The sequence below is a fragment of the Erythrolamprus reginae genome, chromosome Z (genome assembly GCF_031021105.1).
Source record: "Erythrolamprus reginae isolate rEryReg1 chromosome Z, rEryReg1.hap1, whole genome shotgun sequence".
NCBI lineage: Eukaryota > Metazoa > Chordata > Lepidosauria > Squamata > Dipsadidae > Erythrolamprus > Erythrolamprus reginae.
This window is the reverse complement of record NC_091963.1, coordinates 131,226,325-131,245,450: the sequence shown is the minus strand read 5'-3', so window position 1 is coordinate 131,245,450 and position 19,126 is coordinate 131,226,325. Positions and strand designations below refer to the sequence as shown.

The window sequence follows — 19,126 nt, the reverse complement described above, 5'->3', positions numbered from 1 at the left end:
GTGGCAATTTTGTTTGGTCATTCTGGTAATTTTCCACCACAATTAGTGATGGTGGCCATTTTGAAAATCCATTGCAGCTGCCCAGCGCCGTTCTGTTGCCATTTTCCTTCCTTCGAAGTCTCTTCATAGCTGCTCTCTCTATAGAAGCTAATCTCTTGCTGCAGTTTCACGGAGCATTGCTTGTTACTGCTGCTTGCCATTTCCTAGTGCCTGAGGTGAATGCTGTTCCCGGGGATCTGTGGGACAGAGTTGATCATCTCCCCATCCAGAAACAGTATAGGAGTCCCTGCCTGTGGGTATTACTCCTTCATCCCTAGGTGTGTGTTGTGACTCTACTTAAGTGGGTGTTCCAGGGCTTGTTGGTCTTTCACCATGTCTGGAGGCCTCCACTTTTTTTGGCCACAAAAAAGCCACAGCCAAAAGCCAGACCTCCTCTAAGGATAGGGCTGCGAGGGACTAGGCCTCAAAGTCTACTGAGAAATAGGACTCTGTTCCTGTCTTTTCCATCCAGACAGGGTTGTCCTCCTGCTGGATCTTTCTTTTCTGCCTAAAGTGGTTCCATTTGACCCAGGAGGTGATCCTTCCAGACTTATGCCCCAACTTGACTCATCCATTGGAGCAGCACTGGCATACGTTGGATGTCCGAAGGACCCTCCTGATGAATGAATGGCTTACTTCCAGAAAACAGAGGCGTTGTTTGTGGCATTTCAACCAGCCTCCATGGTGCCCCGGCAGTCAGTCACTGGCTGAAGGCCTGCATTACCTTAACCTATGAGAGCCAATCCAGGCTGGTTCTCGGTAGAATTACTGCACATTCCAACCGTAGTGCAGTCACTTCTGCGGCCTGAGCACACAGGCATCTATTGAGGACATCTGTTGAGCAGCCACATGGACTACTGTGCCTCCATTCGTCAAACATTACAAATTGGATATGTCTGCCTCAGTTGAGGTGGTTTTTGGCAAGTGAGTATTTCAGAGGGTCTGCTCCACCTCTGCTCCCATGGACCAGCTTGGTCCTGCCCATGAGACTTAAGCATATCACATGCTTGGACTCTCCTTAGCAGCACACAGGAAAAATAGTGTTGGCTTACCTGAACAATCTTCTATGTGCTGCAGGGAGAGGCCAAACCTGCCCCGCCTTCGTGGTCCAGAGTCACTGGATTTTGGCTCCCATTGTTCTCCTTATATGGATGTATGTGCCTTTATTGAAAAACAATTTTCACAGTCGGAGCAGAGAGAGAGGGCATGTTTAATAACTCAGTCCCCCTGACAACCAATGAAGTTAACCCATGCTTGGACTTTCCATGCAGCGCATAGAGAAGCCAATGCTACTTCTCAATCTTGTCAGCCTTAAACTGTGTGGACTTCAACTCACAGAAATCTCCAGACAACAATGCTGGGAATTTGAAGTTTACTACAGCTTATAGTTGCCGAAGTTGAGAAACATTGGTATAAGACACCGGTGTCAAACTGACAGCCCACAGACCAGATGCATCACACCTAGGCCATGCCCACCACAGTTTCGCGATGAGGAAAATGCCATATGACACTGCAAGTTTGACACCCATGCATGCAAGTCCTTCCGCACTATCAAAGTTATAGTTAAGTATGTGGTGTTATTCTTGCACTTTCACATATGCAGCACTGAGCACATATGAATACTAGCCTTTGGTTATTAAGAGGGATTGGGGCTGAGATTTTCATTTGCTAAACAATGTGGCTGTAAAAATACAATGTTCCATCACTGCAGTGACATAGTGATGGATATTCCAACATTTCTGGTTGCTATTTTTAAGTGATTCACCGTGGATTGTAACACATGGACATCGTATGGTCGCTATTTACAACCTCCTGCTGGCTTCCCCATTGACTTTGATTTTTGAAAGCTGTCAGGATTACAAATGATGATCATGTAACTATGGGATGCTACAAGTGTTGAAACTGTGAACTAGGTGAAGAGCATCTGGATCACAATCACCATCAAATTAAAAGAGCCAGTCACAGCTATCACTCGCTTCATTGTGAGTTTGAACAGTCACTGAATGAATGAGTAGTTTTTAAATAAGGACCACCTATATGTTCTTGGATCTGGAATGGTTGGAAGCTTCTTAAATAGCAATAACAATAGCACTTGGAATTATATACTGCTTTAGAGTGCTTGTACATTCCTCTTTAAGTGGTTTACAGAATTAGCAAATTGCCCCCCAAAATTTGAGTCTTCATTTATCCACCATACCAGATTTGAGTCAACCTTGAGCCTGCTGAGATTCGATCTGCCAAATTGAAGGCAGTCAGTAGAAATAGCCTGCGGTACTGCATTCTAACCACTGCGCCACCGCGCCTCTTTTTAAATAGTCGGAAATCCATGTTAGAAAATTTTAAATGTATATTATTTCAAAGAAAGAGAGTCATATCATACCAATTGGAGTTGGGCAGATAATACATTGAAACAAACAAACAAATAAATAAATAATCCTTTCCTAGGATAGTCACTAAATTATCCCAGGCCTAAATCATTGTAAGAAGATGCCAGGCAAGAAATAGGAAGCCATAAAGTGTTACCTGCTTCATCAGGTGGTAGCTTGAACCAAGTGATAACTATGAAAATGGAAGAGATAGAGCCAGGGGGTGGCTACCTGGGTTGGAGTTATTACCTTACCATGTTCTTTAGTTTGGTCTGAGTACATCCACGACTGATTTTGTGATATATATCTGTGGCAGGGTAAGCGAACGAGATCTTTCCAGCTTCTTCTCCTGTCCATCTCTCCCTTTGATTCTCCTAGGAGCTCCGTGTGCCGCATGAGCAGCAAAGAAAAGATCTCCGTCCAAGACCAGTCAAAGGAGCGGAAGACCTTGGGTACCATTGCTGTTGGCGAAGAAGAAACCAGTTCGGCTTCGGAGGGGGATGAAACACCAGAGTCTAATGGTGAGTGGAGGGATGCAACAGCCAGCGCCCCCACCCTGACCGGACACAACGGGCTGATTGCTAATGGCTTCCCATCTCTTGCAGAAGCGAAGGCCGTTCCCCCAGCAGACAGCAGTGCAGTGAATGGCGTGTCTGTGACTCCTATTAGGCCTCTGTCCCCCTGTCCTCTTGGGCCGAAGGTAAGGCAAAGACTTTGCGGTGACAAAGGAAGTCAGGTGTGTTTGAACTGCCTCTCTCCATTGTCCCAATTTCCTTCTGCAGTTGTGCATCCAGATAGGATCATTACTGGTACTGTAATGTAGTTGAAATGATTAGAATGATTAGAAAAACAGAGTTTGAAGGGACCTTGGAGGTCTTCTAGTCCAACCCCCTGTTTAGGCAAGAAACCCTACGTCACTTCAGACAAATTTCTCCTTAGTTCTAAGTTGCTTCTCTCCTTGTTTAGTTTCCTTTTTTTAAAATAAATTTTTATTGTATAAACATTAAAATAAGACAGTACATGTTCCATCCTTTTACAGCATACTTATTTGTTTGTTTTAAGTATTGTACTTATAAGACAAACAGCACAACATAACACAACATAACACACACACACCCTCCAATTTGAACTGTTACCCAAACAGTTCTTTCTTTATGGACTTGTGACATCAGCAGTTATTGTACGGTTGTTCTACAGTTTTAGTAAAACGAAGGTCAAATTATTACTATATGTCATAATTTTATAAATAAAGTTAATTCTAGGAACATATCATTTTTATTTGCAGCTATTATCTCTTCTGCTATCTACCCAAGTATAAAATTTCTCCCAGATTTCATAATACAGTAGTACCTCGTGATACGAACCCCTCGTCATACGAACTTTTCGAGATGCGGACCTGGGGTTGGGAAAAATTTTGTCTCTTCTTACGAACTTTTTTCGCCTTACGAACCCGCTGCCCGAATGCCGAACCCGGAAGTTTGGCAAAAGTTCTGGTTCGGCGTTCGGGTTCATAAGGCCGCCGAGAAGTGCTGCCACTCGGCTGTCACCTTTTGAAACAGCCGGGGGGCTTCTCGGCATTCCCCCGAATGACGAACCCGAACTTTTGCCGAACTTCCGTGTTCGGCGTTCGGGAGGCCGCCGAGAAGCCCCGCCGCCTGGCTGTCGCCTTTTGAAACAGCCGGAGGGCTTCTCGGCGTTCTCCTGAACGCCGAACCCGGAAGTTCAGCAAAAGTTCGGGTTCGGCGTTCGGGTTCAGGAGGCCGCCGAGAAGCCCCGCCGCCCGGCTGTCACCTTGCCAGAAGAGCCGCGGAGCTGTCGGCCGGTTGGGAGGCTCAAACAGAGCTGGGGAATCCCAATAGGGAATTCCATGGGCGGAGCTTTGACGTCACGAAGACATTCTTCCTGGCCGGCTGAAACGTAAGGTAAGTGGGCAGAGCAGCCTTTCCCAGCCAATAGTGTGCTGGCAGCTTATAATAAGTAAAATAATAAATATTAACACTAAATTTCCATTGGGTCCCAGATTGGGGAGTTGGAAGCACATGGATTTTTTATTTTTTCCTAGGAGGCATAACCGAAAATAAATGAGAAGCACTGCTATAGAGGAATTTCATTGGCAACATTTCTGCCACAAAAAACTTTTCTCAAGTAGATAACTCGCACAGCTGATGCTATCAAGGCCTAAACATTGTGTCTCAGCTGGTTATGTTTGATGTGTCATGTAATCTTCAAATACTCAGCAAAGTTTTCTGCAAAGTTTTTCTTTGCAAAAGGAGCTCCTGAACTCTTAATTTTACAGAAGAAGGAAGCGATGGAGACCTTGGTCCTGCACTTGGTATGGCCCACCTCTAAATAAAAGCATAATAATCTTCCCCTTGGAAATGTTACCTTTTCTTCTCTTCCAGCCCTCCCATCAGTTCTCCATAGTTGCTTGCTCTTTGGCACAAAGCACGTGATGAATTTATCTCAATTTTTTAAAAGCATCCCTTTATCTAGCGTGTATAAAACGCCTTGAGCATTCTGTTTCCTTTTCCTCTTTTCCCCTGTTCTGACGGGGTTTTTTCCTGCGTCTTCCATCCCTTGTGAAATGGCATTTTCTTCTCCTCCTTGATTTCCCTTTCCACATAGAAACATAGAAACATAGAAGTCTGACGGCAGAAAAAGACCTCCTGGTCCATCTAGTCTGCCCTTATACTATTTTCTGTATTTTATCTTAGGATGGATCTATGTTTATCCCAGGCATGTTTAAATTCAGTTACTGTGGATTTATCTACCACGTCTGCTGGAAGTTTGTTCCAATGATCTACTACTCTTTCAGTAAAATAATATTTTCTCATGTTGCTTTTGATCTTTCCCCCAACTAACTTCAGATTGTGTCCCCTTGTTCTTGTGTTCACTTTCCTTTTAAAAACACTTCCCTCCTGGACCTTGTTTAACCCTTTAATATATTTAAATGTTTCGATCATGTCCCCCCTTTTCCTTCTGTCCTCCAGACTATACAGATTGAGTTCATTAAGTCTTTCCTGATACGTTTTATGCTTGACCTTCCACCATTTTTGTAGCCCGTCTTTGGACCCGTTCAATTTTGTCAATATCTTTTTGTAGGTGAGGTCTCCAGAACTGAACACAGTGTATTCCAAATGGGGTCTCACCAGCACTCTATATAGACCTGCTCACTTTAGCCGCAGTTTGTCTTCATTTTGCCTCTGCTGCCTATTCCAAGCCCCCTGGCACCTTCCACTTCAAAACAACGCTTGCATAAAGCAGGACTCGTCCTGGTGCCCCAGAAGGGACAAATGCCTGCTGCGAATGCCCCACAAAAAACGAATGAAGAGCGGTGCATCTTTGCGTGGGTTTTTTCTCCAGGGAGCTCAAAGTAGGGCTTTTAAAAAAAAATCTCTTAATCTGCAACAGAGCTGTTGGTGGCTGAGTCAGTCTTCAGCTGTGAGTGGAGTGGAGGAGAGGCTTCTTCACAGGAACCCCTGCCTGCTGTTCTCTTGGCTATTCGTCCCTTTGGTGTGCGTGAGCTTAAAGGAAAATCTTGACTCTGTACATGCCACTGTGGGAAAAGACTCTGCAAAGCATCTCCTAGCTACTGTGTGAAACAGGATGCGGGGCTGCTGCTAACGCTGTAGTTCCTTCTCTGTGCACTGTGGGGAGCTGTGTTTTTGTTTTATCTGTGCATATAAGAATGCGAGCGCTTGGGAAGGAAGAGTGGTTTAGCAGCCTAAAGACGCCCAAGGGAGGAAATGAAGAAGGCTGCTTAAGATAATAAACTATTGGGGTCAAGCGGTACTTCAGTAGGGAGGTTGGCCTTTGGGCCACAAGAACCATCAGCTTGAGTTCCAAAGTCTGAAGCTCCTTGACTTTCCCTGGCAGACAGGGGGAAAGGAGAGTAAGAAGTGTGTGTTTCAAATAACACACTTCTGAAAGCTTGGCAATGCAATAAGGCAGTTTTCCAGAACCTGCTGCTTCCTCTGCCCTGATAGCATTTTGAGTGTGATTCTGGGCAGCTCTTCTCAACACGAGCATTCGCTTTTCCATCTTGGAATTTTCATTGGCGAGAACCTTCATGATGGGGCACGAGGAACAGGTAGATTTTGCTTGCAAAGACTCTGGCCTGTCAGAAATGCAAGAGCTCGTCTATCAAGACTTTGGGGCAGCCTTGAGGTATCTTCGTGGTCCCTCGTGCTATGTTTGCATTAATGTAAATTTGCATATTGGGCAGCCCGGCTCGAGAAGTTGCTTGCTAATAAGCCCAGGACTGCTTGCTTCTAAATTGCACTTTTAGCAACTCGGAGAGGGGCGGCATACAAATCCCATTGAATGAATGAATGAATGAATGAATAAATAAATAAATAAATAAATAAATAAAATTGAGTAGTTCCTTCATTGTTTCCCCTTTCATTTGTAAGTTTACACAAACAATAATTTCTACAGTAGCCCAGAGGAACCTGAAGCAATTTACAGTACAATAAAAATGTCAAAACTCTCAGATCTTATCCAACCAAGAACCTTCTCCTTCCATTGGAACCAACTAATTTCCATTGTTCAGCATATGCTATTTGTGCCACAGTCACTACATTATAATTAAATATATTTCTTCTTTTTTATATTTCTTTAACAATATTCCCAATAGGAATGTCTCTGGCTTTAACTCTATTTTTTGGCCCAGCATCTCTTCTAACTATGCTTTAATCATAATCCAATGTGTTTTAACTTTGGTGCAAGTCCACCACATATGGTTTTTAAAAAGCCTGGAATTTGCTTACATTTCCAACATTCCGTAGAGTTATCTTTAGTCATTTTTGCTATTTTCTCATGTGACATATGCCACCTATAAAACATTTTTTTACAAGTTCTCTTTATAGGCAGTAGCCATTGCCATTTTATAGTTCCTTTCCAAAAGCTGCTGCCATTTTTCCAATTCTATCATGTGTCCAACATGTCTCATCTATTTTATCATTGTCTCTTTTACCTGTTCAAATTCCAAGTTAACAGTAAGTAAATAATCATATAATTTCTTTATCAATTTTTTCATCTTTCCCTAATAAAATTTCATCTAGTTCAGTTATTTCTAACTGCTTTTTTGTCTATATCAAATCTTGATTGTAGCTGCGCTCTCATGAACCAGTCCATTTGTATTCCCTGTTTCTCTAAAGTTTGTACAGATTTTAATTCACCGTTCTTGGTTAAAATGTCCTTGTACCTTGGGATATAATCCCAATTGATTCAACTCGGATGTGATGAGGCTTCAATAATTGATATACAATGTGGTACACTCAAATAGTGTTTAGATTTTATTTTCTCCCATACTATGTATGGTAAATTCCTAACTGTATGTCTTTGGAAGTAACTGTATTTTGTTCTTTCCATACCAAATAAGTGTATGCCATCCCACCTGTAAATCATGTCCCTCTTAGTCTAAAAGTCTTTTGTTTTCTAATAGTATCCATTCTTGCATCCATGTCATTGCTGCTGCTTGATAATACAACTCCCAGCTGTACTCCCTACTTCTCACATCTTGCAACATTTTCATATTTATTCTCAGTCTTTTCCCTTGCATATAAATTTCAACATTATTTTATTCAATTCGTTAAAGAAAGTTTTACTTATCTTATAGGTGTTATTGTAAACAAAAATAATAACTGCGGTATGGTGTTCATTTTTATTAGCACAATCCTGCCCATCAATGATAATTGGAAGTTTTTCTAATTTTCCAAGTCTTTCTCAATTTGGTTTTTAATATTTAAATACTGTAGTTATCTTCCTTAAGTGTTGTATACTTCATTGTAAATTGGACCTCCAAATATCTAATTTTTTTCATTATCTGAATATGTAGGTTTTCTGTTGTATTGCAATCACATTTTAACTAACATCTTTGTTTTTTCTTTGTTAATTTTTAGTCTAGTTATATTTCCATATTCTCCGATTTGATTAAGCAACTCCATTCCTGATTTTTAGGTGTCTTCTAATATAAATACTAAATCATCTGTGAATGCTTATAATTATATTCCTCCTTTTTAATTTTCATTCCTTTGATTTCCTTGTTCTCCTGTATTTTCCTTACTAAAACTTCTAATATTAACACAAATAACAATGATGATAACAGACAGCCTTGTCTAGTTCCTTTCATAATACCAACTTTCTCCGTCTTTCCTCTACTTATAACTATTTTTCTGATTACATACTGTAAATTGTTATTTTTATGATCCCTATGAATCTTTCTCCATGTATTTTAATTGTTGCATCATAAATTGCCAATTCACATTGTCAAATGCTTGTTCTGTGTCCAAAAATGTTAATGCTGCTGTTTTTTCTGGATGCTGTTCTTAATATTCTAATGTGTTCAAAATTATATGTATATTGTCTTTCATTTGTTTTTTCCATAAAAATTCGTTCTGATCCTTGTGCATAAAGTCATTTAAAAATTTCTTAAACACAATAATAATTCTTTTCACAATTATCCCTGTAAATAATTTACATTTAATAATGTAATTGGCCTATCGTTTTTAATCTTTTGTAAATCTGAGTCTTCTTTTGGAATCAAGGTAATATAAGCTTCTCCATCTGTTTTGAATTATTATTTTCTTAATATGCAAAGCTATACCTCTTTTAGCCTGATCAGTCACTGTTGTATATAAATTTCCCAGTCTTGAGCATTCCAGTAATTTCTCATTTTTTCTGATATGTACTTTTTGTAAACAGATTACATCTAAATTCATTTTTTTTAGTCTGTTGAATATTCTTGGTCTCTTTATGTTCAAATTTAGTCCATTTATATTCATTGAAATCATCTTAATTTCCTCCTCCATATTTATTCAAATTGACTTAAGCCTTTTGCCACTCTAGTTATCCTTATACTGTATCTTTCTGTTCTCTCGGCTCTGGTGCCATTGCTCCTTCTAGTTCCACCTCCTGTAATACAGTGATTTTCAACCTGTTTTGAGCCGCGGCACATTTTTTACATTTATGAAACCCTGGGGCACATTGAGCGCGCGCGGGGTGGGGTGTAGTAAAAAAAGTTTGGTCAAAAAAATTATCTCTCTCTCTCTTCCTCCCCTTCGCTCTATTTCTTTCTCCCTCCCTCTTTCTTTCTCTCCCTTCCTTCCTCTTTCTTTCTCTCTCTCCATCCCTCTTTCTCTTCCTTCCTTCCTCTCTTTTTTGCTCTCTTTCTCTCTCCCTCCCTACCTCTCTCTATGTCTTTCTCTCTCTCCTTCCCTCCCTCTCTTTCTCTCTCTCTTGCTTTCTTTCTCTCTCTTGCTCTCTCTTTCTCTCTCTCTTTCTGTCTGTCTCTTGTTCTCTTTCCCTCTCTTTCTTTCTTTCTTTCACTCTCTTGTTCTCTTTCTCTCTCGCTCACTCTTTCTCTCTCTTGCTTTCTTTCTCTCTCTCTCTTGCTTTCTCTCTCTCTCTTGCTTTCTTTCTCTCTGAGCTTCGCGGCACACCTGACCATGTCTTGCGGCACACTAGTGTGCCGCGGCACACTGGTTGAAAAACACTGCTGTAATATCAACTCTTGTTCAAGCTCTTGTTATTTCTGTATCTCCGTTAGTGCTTCTTTTTGTTACCTTTTTTCTTTCTGTTCCATCTCCCTTTATTCCGTCTTCTGGTTGGATGAAATTTTGTCTGTAAAAAATTTCTGCCTTATTGACTGTGTCCAAACACAGTCTTTCCTCGTGACATACCAACATTATTCCTTCCGGCATCAACCATCTGAAATTTATTCCTCTCTCAATCAGTTTCTTCATTAGGAACTGATATTCATTCTTTAAATCTCTTACTCTTTTTGTTTCTCTTACTCTTTTTGTTTAAATCTCTTACTCTTTTTGTTTCTTCTTAGGTTGACACCCAAAGTTTCATGCCTTCCACAGCACTGTTTCTCCTATAATTCCAAAAGAGAGGGGGATAAGCATAAAACGTATCAGGAAAGACTTCATGAACTCAATCTGTATAGTCTGGAGGACAGAAGGAAAAGGGGGGACATGATCGAAACATTTAAAGATGTTAAAGGGTTAAATAAGGTCCAGGAGGGAAGTGTTTTTAATAGGAAAGTGAACACAAGAACAAGGGGACACAATCTGAAGTTAGTTGGGGGAAAGATCAAAAGCAACATGAGAAAATATTATTTTACTGAAAGAGTAGTAGATCCTTGGAACAAACTTCCAGCAGACGTGGTAGATAAATCCACAGTAACTGAATTTAAACATGCCTGGGATAAACATATATCCATCCTAAGATAAAATACAGAAAATAGTATAAGGCCAGACTAGATGGACCATGAGGTCTTTTTCTGCCGTCAGACTTCTATGTTTTTATGTTTCTAATTAAAAGTTGCTACTTTATTATCAAGTTAAGAGTCTAGTGTATCTATTGCAAACCAGAATTTTGGGGTTGTTTCTTCTCTTAAGGCTGGGGTCTCCCAACCTGACAGCTTTCAGACTTGTGAGATTCAACTTCCAGAATTCCCTAGTTGGTTGAGGAATTCTGGGAGTTGAAATCTACAATTTGAAAGTCGCCAAGTTTGGGGACACCCCCACCTCACCCCCAATCTTAAGGAATCCACAGTTATAGGATTCCAATTCAGGTCTTGAATTCCTTGTCCTAGTCTAACTCAAGGCCTGGGGGCTGGATCTAGCTCACAGGGTACTTAGATTTGGCCTGTGGGGCCGCCCTGGAATCAGCAAGTGCCTCCGTCAGTGAAAAGGGAGCTAAGTGGGGTTGCGGGTGCCCGCCTGGCAGAGGGCTAGCAAAGCAAACTAAACTCAAAACAAAAGGAAAAATGTTTCCCCTTTTTGCATTTCAGCATGCAAGAAGGGACAGAAAAGGAGAAAGGAAAAGAAGAAAGAAAAAGAAGGGAAGGTGGGAAGAGAAGAAGGAAGGAAGGAAGGAAGGAAGATAATGAGGGAGGGTCTGGAGAAAGTCGTGCCATAGCACTTGGGCCATCACAAGTGTTCCCCCTGCGACATGAATGACATTGAGCTGGCCACGTCCACCCCAGCCCCTGAAGCCAAACACAACCCCGATGCGCCCGTCAGTGAAATCGAGTTTGACCACCCCTGTTCTAGCCCAACCTGGGTACCCACCTTGCTCCTTCCAGTTCCACTCTTTTAAGTGAAAATTCCCTTCCTCCATCCTGACTCCATTTCTTTTCTCTCCTCTTCCTCTCTCTGCTCTGCTCCTCTTCAGGTTCCTCCCCACCCGTTGCCTGGAGGTCCCAGCCGCACCGCGGAGCCAAGCAGTTTGCCAGCGCCAGCCACGTGGAGGCAGAGCCTGCGCAAGACAAGCAGCTTCGGTGTGTTGCAGGATGCCAAGCTGGAGGAAGGGGGGCCCAAGGGGGGCAGCGGAATCAAGCGCTCGGCATCCAGTCCCCGGCTTGACACAGAAGAAAAGGTGAGTTGGGCAGAGACAAGGTTGGTTGAGAGGCAGGTCAGGCATGGCCAGCCTCACCCTTAGGTTAAACTACATCATTTGTCTCAGGTGGTTGATGAGTTCCGAGAGTTGGCGGCAGCCATGTGTTGTAACACTTGGCCTGCCATGCACCTCTGAGCTAGCCTGCTGCACTCAGGTGTAGTGGAGGGTGGCGTTAAGAAATAGGAGCCTTGGATTGCTCTCTCTTACAAGGAACAAGAGAGGGGTGCCAGCTGTTCCGGTTTCTAGATAGCGTAACTGCCCCCCCCCCCCCAATAAGGTATTTAAATAATAGCCCTTTTTGCCTTATCTCAATCCAGGCAAAGGAAGATCCTTCAAATTGTAGGGAAGAGTTGGTAAAAGGTGCAATATTATATTTGTCAGGTTTGGTTTCTGTTTCATCCCCCCCCCCCTCTTTTTCTCATCAATTGTCCAATTAGATGTTCTTTTTTTTTTAAGTGCAGAGAAGAGCAACTAGGGTGATTTAAGGCCTGGAGACTAAAACATATGAAGAAGGGTTGCAGGAAGTGGGTATGGCTAGTCTAGAAAAAAGAAGGATTAGGTGTGAAATAGTAGCGTCATTACAGTACTGGAGGGGCTGCAATGAAGACAGAGGGGTGGGGTGAGGATCAACCTATTTTTCCAAAGCACCAGAAGGCAGGACAAGAAACAATGGATGGATACTAATCGAGGAGAGAAGCAGCCTGGAATTAAGGAGAAACTTCCCAGCAGTGAGAACAGTTAACCGGTGGAACAGCTTGCCTTCTGAAGTTGTAGGTGCTTCATCACTGGAGGTTTCTAACAAGAGACTATAGACAGCCAATTGTCTCAAATTGTATAGGGTATCCTGCTTGAGCAGGGGGTTGGACTAGAAGACCTTCAAGGTCCCTTCCAGCTTTGTTCTGATTGATTGATCTTCTTAAAACCATAGCAATAGCACTTAAGCCAATGGTTCCCAAAGTGGGTGGTACTGCCCCCTGGTGGACAGTGGGATGACTTGGACAGTGCACTAAAAAGCAGGGGCGGGGGCAGGAGGGAACTAAGCCAGGTGGATGGCAGGAAAGCATGTCTGAGCGGCGGAGAAGGGAGATAGCAGCCTCCTCCCTTCCCCGCCACCCTGTTTTGCTTGGCGGCCTTCTACGCCGCCTCCCTGATGCCCTGCCACGCCCGCTTGCCTTCTGAGGTCGGCCTGTGGTGGAAATGCAGACGTGAGAGGAACAGTGGAAGGGCAAGCAGATGTCCCAGGGTTTCTGCACATGCACCAGCCCTGTTTCTGCAAAGGCAGAGCCCCACCCCCTTGCAGGGTGATCCAAAGAAAGGAGGGGGATGCTGCAGAAAAGGCCACCTTCCACCCACGCCAGCTCTGCAGTGCTTGGGGCTCCGATGCAACCCACTGGATTCTCATCCAGCCACCTGCCTGCTCTCTTTCCCGACAGAAAGGGGGAAAAAGGAAGGAAGGAAAAGGAAAAAAGGAAGGACAGAAAGGAAGCAAAGAAAGAAAGAAAGAAAGATATGATCACAGTTGAACCCAAAATTGGTTGTCAAACAAGAGTTTTGTTAAGTGAGTTTCACATTTTACAAGTTGGCCATGCCCACCCAGTCACCTGACCACCAAGCCACACCCACCAGAAGGGGGTGGGGGCACTGAGGGTGAGTTTGTAGCACCAAAGAGGCAGTAGACTGAAAAGGTTTGGACCCACTGGCTTAGACTTACATACCGCTTCCTAGTGCTTTACAGTACTCTCTAAAACACCAGGGCCCCAAGTTTGACTCTCCTGCTCTAAAAGGTTTAAAGAGTCAGGAACTTCGCACAACAACAATGTGGGTCCTCCTTTTACTTCAGAAAGATGGAAGTCTGAGTGAAGTTTGATTTACAGTTTTAAAAGGAGGCAAGATCAAAGGAAACCCACAAATAGGTCAAAAACGAGCTTGCGATACTAGATGAAAAGCTAAGCTAGCTGTAGATTTTATCTCATAATTTTAGGCAATATCAGCTGAGTAATATTTAAAGACAGTGTTTCATAATGGAGATACCTCTTTCAGAAATGAAATGTAGGCCTTTGAAAGATCCTAGGTTGAATGGTATGCAAGCCAGCCATTTTGAAATGACTTTAAAAAAAATCTTTATTAAGTTTCTACATATAAAAATAGAAAGAAAATAAAAACAATTGAAACAAACAGAACATACAGAAGAAAGAAAGAAAGAAAGAAAATTGATAGATAAATGGGCATGTAAACTTAAACAACATATAAAACATATTCAGTTTCAGTGGTATTCTATATATGCACATAAATAGTTATATATAACTATCTTTGAAATGACTTTTATTGTGTATTTATTTATTTTATATTTATTTATGTATTTATTTATTTATTTATTTATTTTGTCCAAAACAATGAGGGTTTTAGTGGGTATATATCTATATACACATAGTAAAATACATGATGAAGGTTATAGAGGAGATACTCATAGTAAAATATATCTAAGAAAGAATAGAAAAGAAGATATAGCAATAGAACATATCAATGAAAGAATAGAAGAAGAGATATAGGAATAGAAGAAAGGAATAGGAGATATAGGAGAGCAATAGGACAGGGGATGGAAGGCACTCTAGTGCACTTGTACTCGCCCCTTACTGACCTCTTAGGAATCTGGATAGGTCATAGGCAATATGCAATAGGAACATCAGATAGTTTCTAGTTTGTCATCATCCACCAGTTTTGGTAGAATGATCTTCTGGCATTCATTATGGAAAACCCATGAACAACAATTGGAGGAATGTTGAGATCCCTCAGGAGGAGGAGGAGGAGAGAGAAGGGGGTTAACTTGGTCCCCCCAGGGTAGAGCACTTTCATATCTAATGAAGAGGAAGTACAGGTAGTCCTCGATTTAGGACACCACACTTGAGCCCAAATTTTCTGTTGCTAAGTGAAATGTGTGTTAAGTGAGTTTTCCCTCCCATTTTACAATCTTCGTTGCCGCCGTTGTTAAGTGAATCACTGCAGTTGTTAAGTTAGTAACACAGTGCATCTGACTTCGCTTGCAAAAAGGTTACAAAAGATGATCATGTGATCCCGGGACAGTGGGACCGTCAGTGGCCAAGTGTTTCAGTTTTGATCACATGACCGTGGGGATGGTGCAACGGTCATAAGTGTGAAAAATGCAACCATGCGTCACTATTTTCAGTGCCATTGTAACAGTCACGAACTGCTTTAAGTCTCAGACTGCTTGTAGGGAAAATTCCAAATACTGCGCTCAGGCAAGACATGTGCTGTACCTGTGGCAAGAAAGGTCAAAAAATGCTTAACAACTGTGTCGCTTACGGTAGAAAGATATATTTTTGGCTCAATTTCAATAGGGTTCAAAGATTACGTTATTCTTTGTATTTAAAAAAGAAAGTTTGAGGAACCATTCCTTAGTCTCTGATCTTCGGAAAGCTGTTGCAATTTTAAAAATATTCATATGTTGATTAGTCCAGGAGTCTCCAACCTTGGCAACTTTAAGCCTGGCGGCCTTCAACTCCCAGAATTCCCCAGCCAGCTTGCTAGAGAATCAGTGAGCAGCCTTCAGCCTTCTAGAATGGAAAGTCTCCAACCGTGGCAGCTTCTAAGACTAGTGGACTTCAACATGCTGGCTGGGGAATTCTGGGAGTTGTAATCCACAACTGTTAAAGTTGCCAAGATAGAATAGAATAGAATAGAATTTTTATTGGCCAAGTGTGATTGGACACACAAGGAATTTGTCTTGGTGCATATGCTCTCAGCGTACATAAAATAAAATATACATTTGTCAAGAATCATGTGGTACAACACTTAATGATTGTCATAGGGGTCAAATAAGCAATGAAGAAGCAATATTAATAAAAATATTGGCATCTAGAGTCTCCTTAGTGGTTGACCAAAGAACAGCTAAGTACATTTACAAAAAAACAAAAGCCTCCTGTAGTTAAACCTCTGATAGATTTGTAGAAAGGGCTGGGAAATTGCCCTTACTTCCTTATACTGCCTAGTCTTGGCTTAGAGGGGTTATTTTAGAACGAGAAAATTCTGCCATGCCACACTTCGCCCGCTTCTTTTTGCGAACTGTGAACTGCTCTGAGAACGTTGAGTCGCCCCGAGTCTTCGGAGAGGGGCCTTTCTTGCCACAGGTGCAGCACATGTCTTGCCGGAGGGCAATATTTGGAATTTCCCCTACAAGCAGTCTGCGACTTAAAGCAGTTCGTTTAGTGACTGTTACAATGGCACTGAAAATAGTGACGCATGGTTGCATTTTTCACACTTCTGACCGTTGCACCATCCCCACGGTCATGTGATCAAAATTGAAACACTTGGCCACTGACGGTCCCAGTGTCCCGGGATCACATGATCATCTTTTGTAACCTTTTCGCAAGGGAAGTCAGATGCACTGTGTTACTAACTTAACAACTGCAGTGATTCACTTAACAAACGGTGGCAAGAAAGGTTGTAAAACGGGAGGGAAAACTCACTTAACACACATTTTACTTAGCAACAGAAACTTTGGGCTCAAGTGTGGTCCTAAATCGAGGACTACCTGTACTTCCTGTTCATTAGATATAAAAGTGCTCTACCCTGGGGGACCAATACTCATCCCGAGTTTTCAGAGAGGGGCGGCATACAAATCTAATCAATAATAATAATAATAATAATTATGTGCCAAATATTGCTGCCCTGGGTTTTGTTTTCAAGAGCCGGTCTTATTATTTCTGAAGGCTTAAGTGGACCCAGTCTTGGGGCAGGTACAGATCGTCTTTTTGGTGGTGTGTTGTTTTTCCCCACGATGCAAACATAGCCCAAAGCCGTGGTTGTTGAGGAAGAAGAACCTCATTCTCGTGCTTAGCCCTCAAACACTTAGTTTTTCTTCTTCCCCTGCTTTTTACTTATTCCCTTCTTTCCAACCTCATATCTAGCACTGTCTGTGAACTCTGGTGTGGGTTTGTTTCCCTCCAGTGGGGTGGCTTTTCAGCGTGGGGTTTCAGGACACGGATTTTGCCACTAGTATGTCTCTGCTGTGCCCTCTTTTTTCTTTTCTTTCTCTTTCCCTCCCTCTCCATCCCGAACCTGTCATTGCCTGTATTATCTGCAGCAAGACATCCAGGAGCTCTTGAAGAAGTGGAGCAAGAATCCCATTGGCCCATGGTTAGCCAATAGGAACACAGCTTCTGAGCCACCTGGTGACCCGGTAGGAGCCTCTACCCATCAGAGAGGGTGGCTGGATACCTTCCTTGCTAGCTTTGCTTTATTGGGGCAGGGGAGGGGGGGTTAAGCGGGCGGGTGGGCGGGCGGGGGGTCCTTAGCGTGAGAACCATGGAAGGATAAAGGGAAATGGGCACCAGCAACCTCTGGTGGGACTGGCATATGGTCCAGGATTCCGCGGGAGATCCTTTTGTTTCAGTTTTCCTTTCACCTCTGCTCTTCCCCCACTCTTTAACCATTTATTTTCTTGTTCTGTCTGGGCCACAGCTACCCTGAAAGAGAGAGGCAGCGTTGAAGCTTTTTGTGTCCTTCCTTCTCCATCCTTGGTAGAGCAGTTTCTCCGGCACAAGGGTTCTAAACCTGGTAACTTTTAAGATTCGTGGACTTCAACTCCAGCTACGTTGGCTGGGGAATTCTGAAAGTTGAAGCCCACAAGTCTTCAAGTTGCCAAGTTTGAAGACCTCTGCTCTCGCGTTAAGGGAGAGATGCCTGTGCCCCCCCTATTATAGAAACGCAGCGCTCTCATTAATGGGCCCCTCTGTTTAGCCTCTGAGCAGCCCCCACTCCCAGCCCGAATAGAAGGTGCCAATCATTATCTATATTTTCTTTTCCTTTTTTCATCTTCTTTTACAGAACAAAGAGCCACGCCTGGCACGAGTAATCCCGACTCCCACTCGCCGGATCTTCGCCCTCCCTGACACAGAACCCCATCGGGACCCCCGGCGCGCGTGAGTAATCTGCCATGCATGAACTGAAATAGCGGACTTTGGCTTGAGAGGCCGAGATTGGAATATTTTTCAAGACATGAAGCTGGTTAGCCAAAAAAGAGCCGGTTGGCTTTTCCCAGGCAGCGTAGATATTCGCTCCTTTCTCATCCTCTAGTGCAGTGATTTTCAACTTTTTTGAGCTGCGGCACATTTTTTACATTTACGAAACCCTGGGGCACATTGAGGGGGGGGGGGGGCTAAAAACAGTTTGGACAAAAAACCTATCTCTCTCTCTTCCTCCCTTTCGCTCTATTTCTCTCTCCCTCTTTCTCTCCCTTCCTCTTTCTTTCTCTCTCCATCCCTCTTTCTTTCTCTTCCTCTTTTTTGCTCTTTCTCTCTCCCTCCCTACCTCCCTCTATGTCTTTCTCTCTCTCTCCTTCCCTCCCTCTCTTTCTCTCTCGCTTTCTTTCTTTCTCTTTCTCTCTCTCTCTTTCTCTCTTGCTTTCTTTCTCTTGTTCTCTTTCTCTCTCACTCGCTCTTTCTCTCTCTTGCTTTCTTTCTCTCTCTCTCTTGCTTTCTTTCTCTTTCTTTCTCTCTCTCTTGCTTTCTTTCTCTTTCTTTCTCTCTCTCTTTCTTTCTTTCTCTCTCTGAGCTTCGCGGCACACTTGACCATGTCTCACGGCACACTAGAGTGCCGCGGCACACTGGTTGAAAAACAATGCTCTAGTGAGGGTGGATCTTTAGATTGTCTTGAGTGGTGAAACGCACTAAGTTGAAATGATCTTAGGAGATCTTTGATCCTCCAGACATTAGGGTTTCCACTCTCAAGTATCGCCAGCCATTGGCCATATTGGCTACAGCTCCTGTGAGTTTGAAGGAAACTTCTGAAAGATTTGTTCCTGGACTGGAAGATCCTTGTTTTAAGCGCCAGGATAGATTGAAAATACTTTCAGTTTCTGGGCAGAAAATGGCATCCCTAGAAGATAGAAATATTGGGGGAAGTGACGCTGTTGTGCTTTCCAGTTAATGTCACCATTTCAGTTGATTTATTCGGTCTTTTAAGAGCATCCTTATCGATTTTGAGTAAGATATCGTATCAATTTGCTTTTTTTTTACTGTTTGCAATTTAAAAAAATTTCAATACCTGTCCTGCCTTTGGAGAAGAAAAAGGAGCCAGAACGTTTGTTAGGTATTTTTGCTGAAGTGGCAGTGGGGAATATAGCCTAAAAATCAATGCGAGGGACCACTAGCCTGAATGTCAGAGAGCAATGGGTTGGTGTCATGAAACCTCACAGAAGTCAAGGAGGCCCCTCTAAATATTCTCTTGCACGTGCTCGCTCTCTCTCTCTCTCTCTCTCTCTCTCTCTCTCTCTCTCTCTCTCTCTCTCTCTCTCT

At 42.8% G+C, this 19,126-nt stretch overlaps 1 protein-coding gene across 1 annotated transcript in view; it reads left to right on the top strand.

Annotated features, from left to right (window-relative positions):
• Positions 1 to 19,126, top strand: part of PPP1R12C (protein phosphatase 1 regulatory subunit 12C) — a 69,453-nt gene that overhangs the window by 33,253 nt on the left and 17,074 nt on the right. The window contains exons 8-11 of the mRNA XM_070766818.1: positions 2,784 to 2,926; positions 3,011 to 3,105; positions 11,589 to 11,792; positions 17,658 to 17,752. Of these exons, the coding sequence (XP_070622919.1) occupies positions 2,784 to 2,926; positions 3,011 to 3,105; positions 11,589 to 11,792; positions 17,658 to 17,752 (537 nt within the window). The remainder of the gene's footprint in view (positions 1 to 2,783; positions 2,927 to 3,010; positions 3,106 to 11,588; positions 11,793 to 17,657; positions 17,753 to 19,126) is intronic.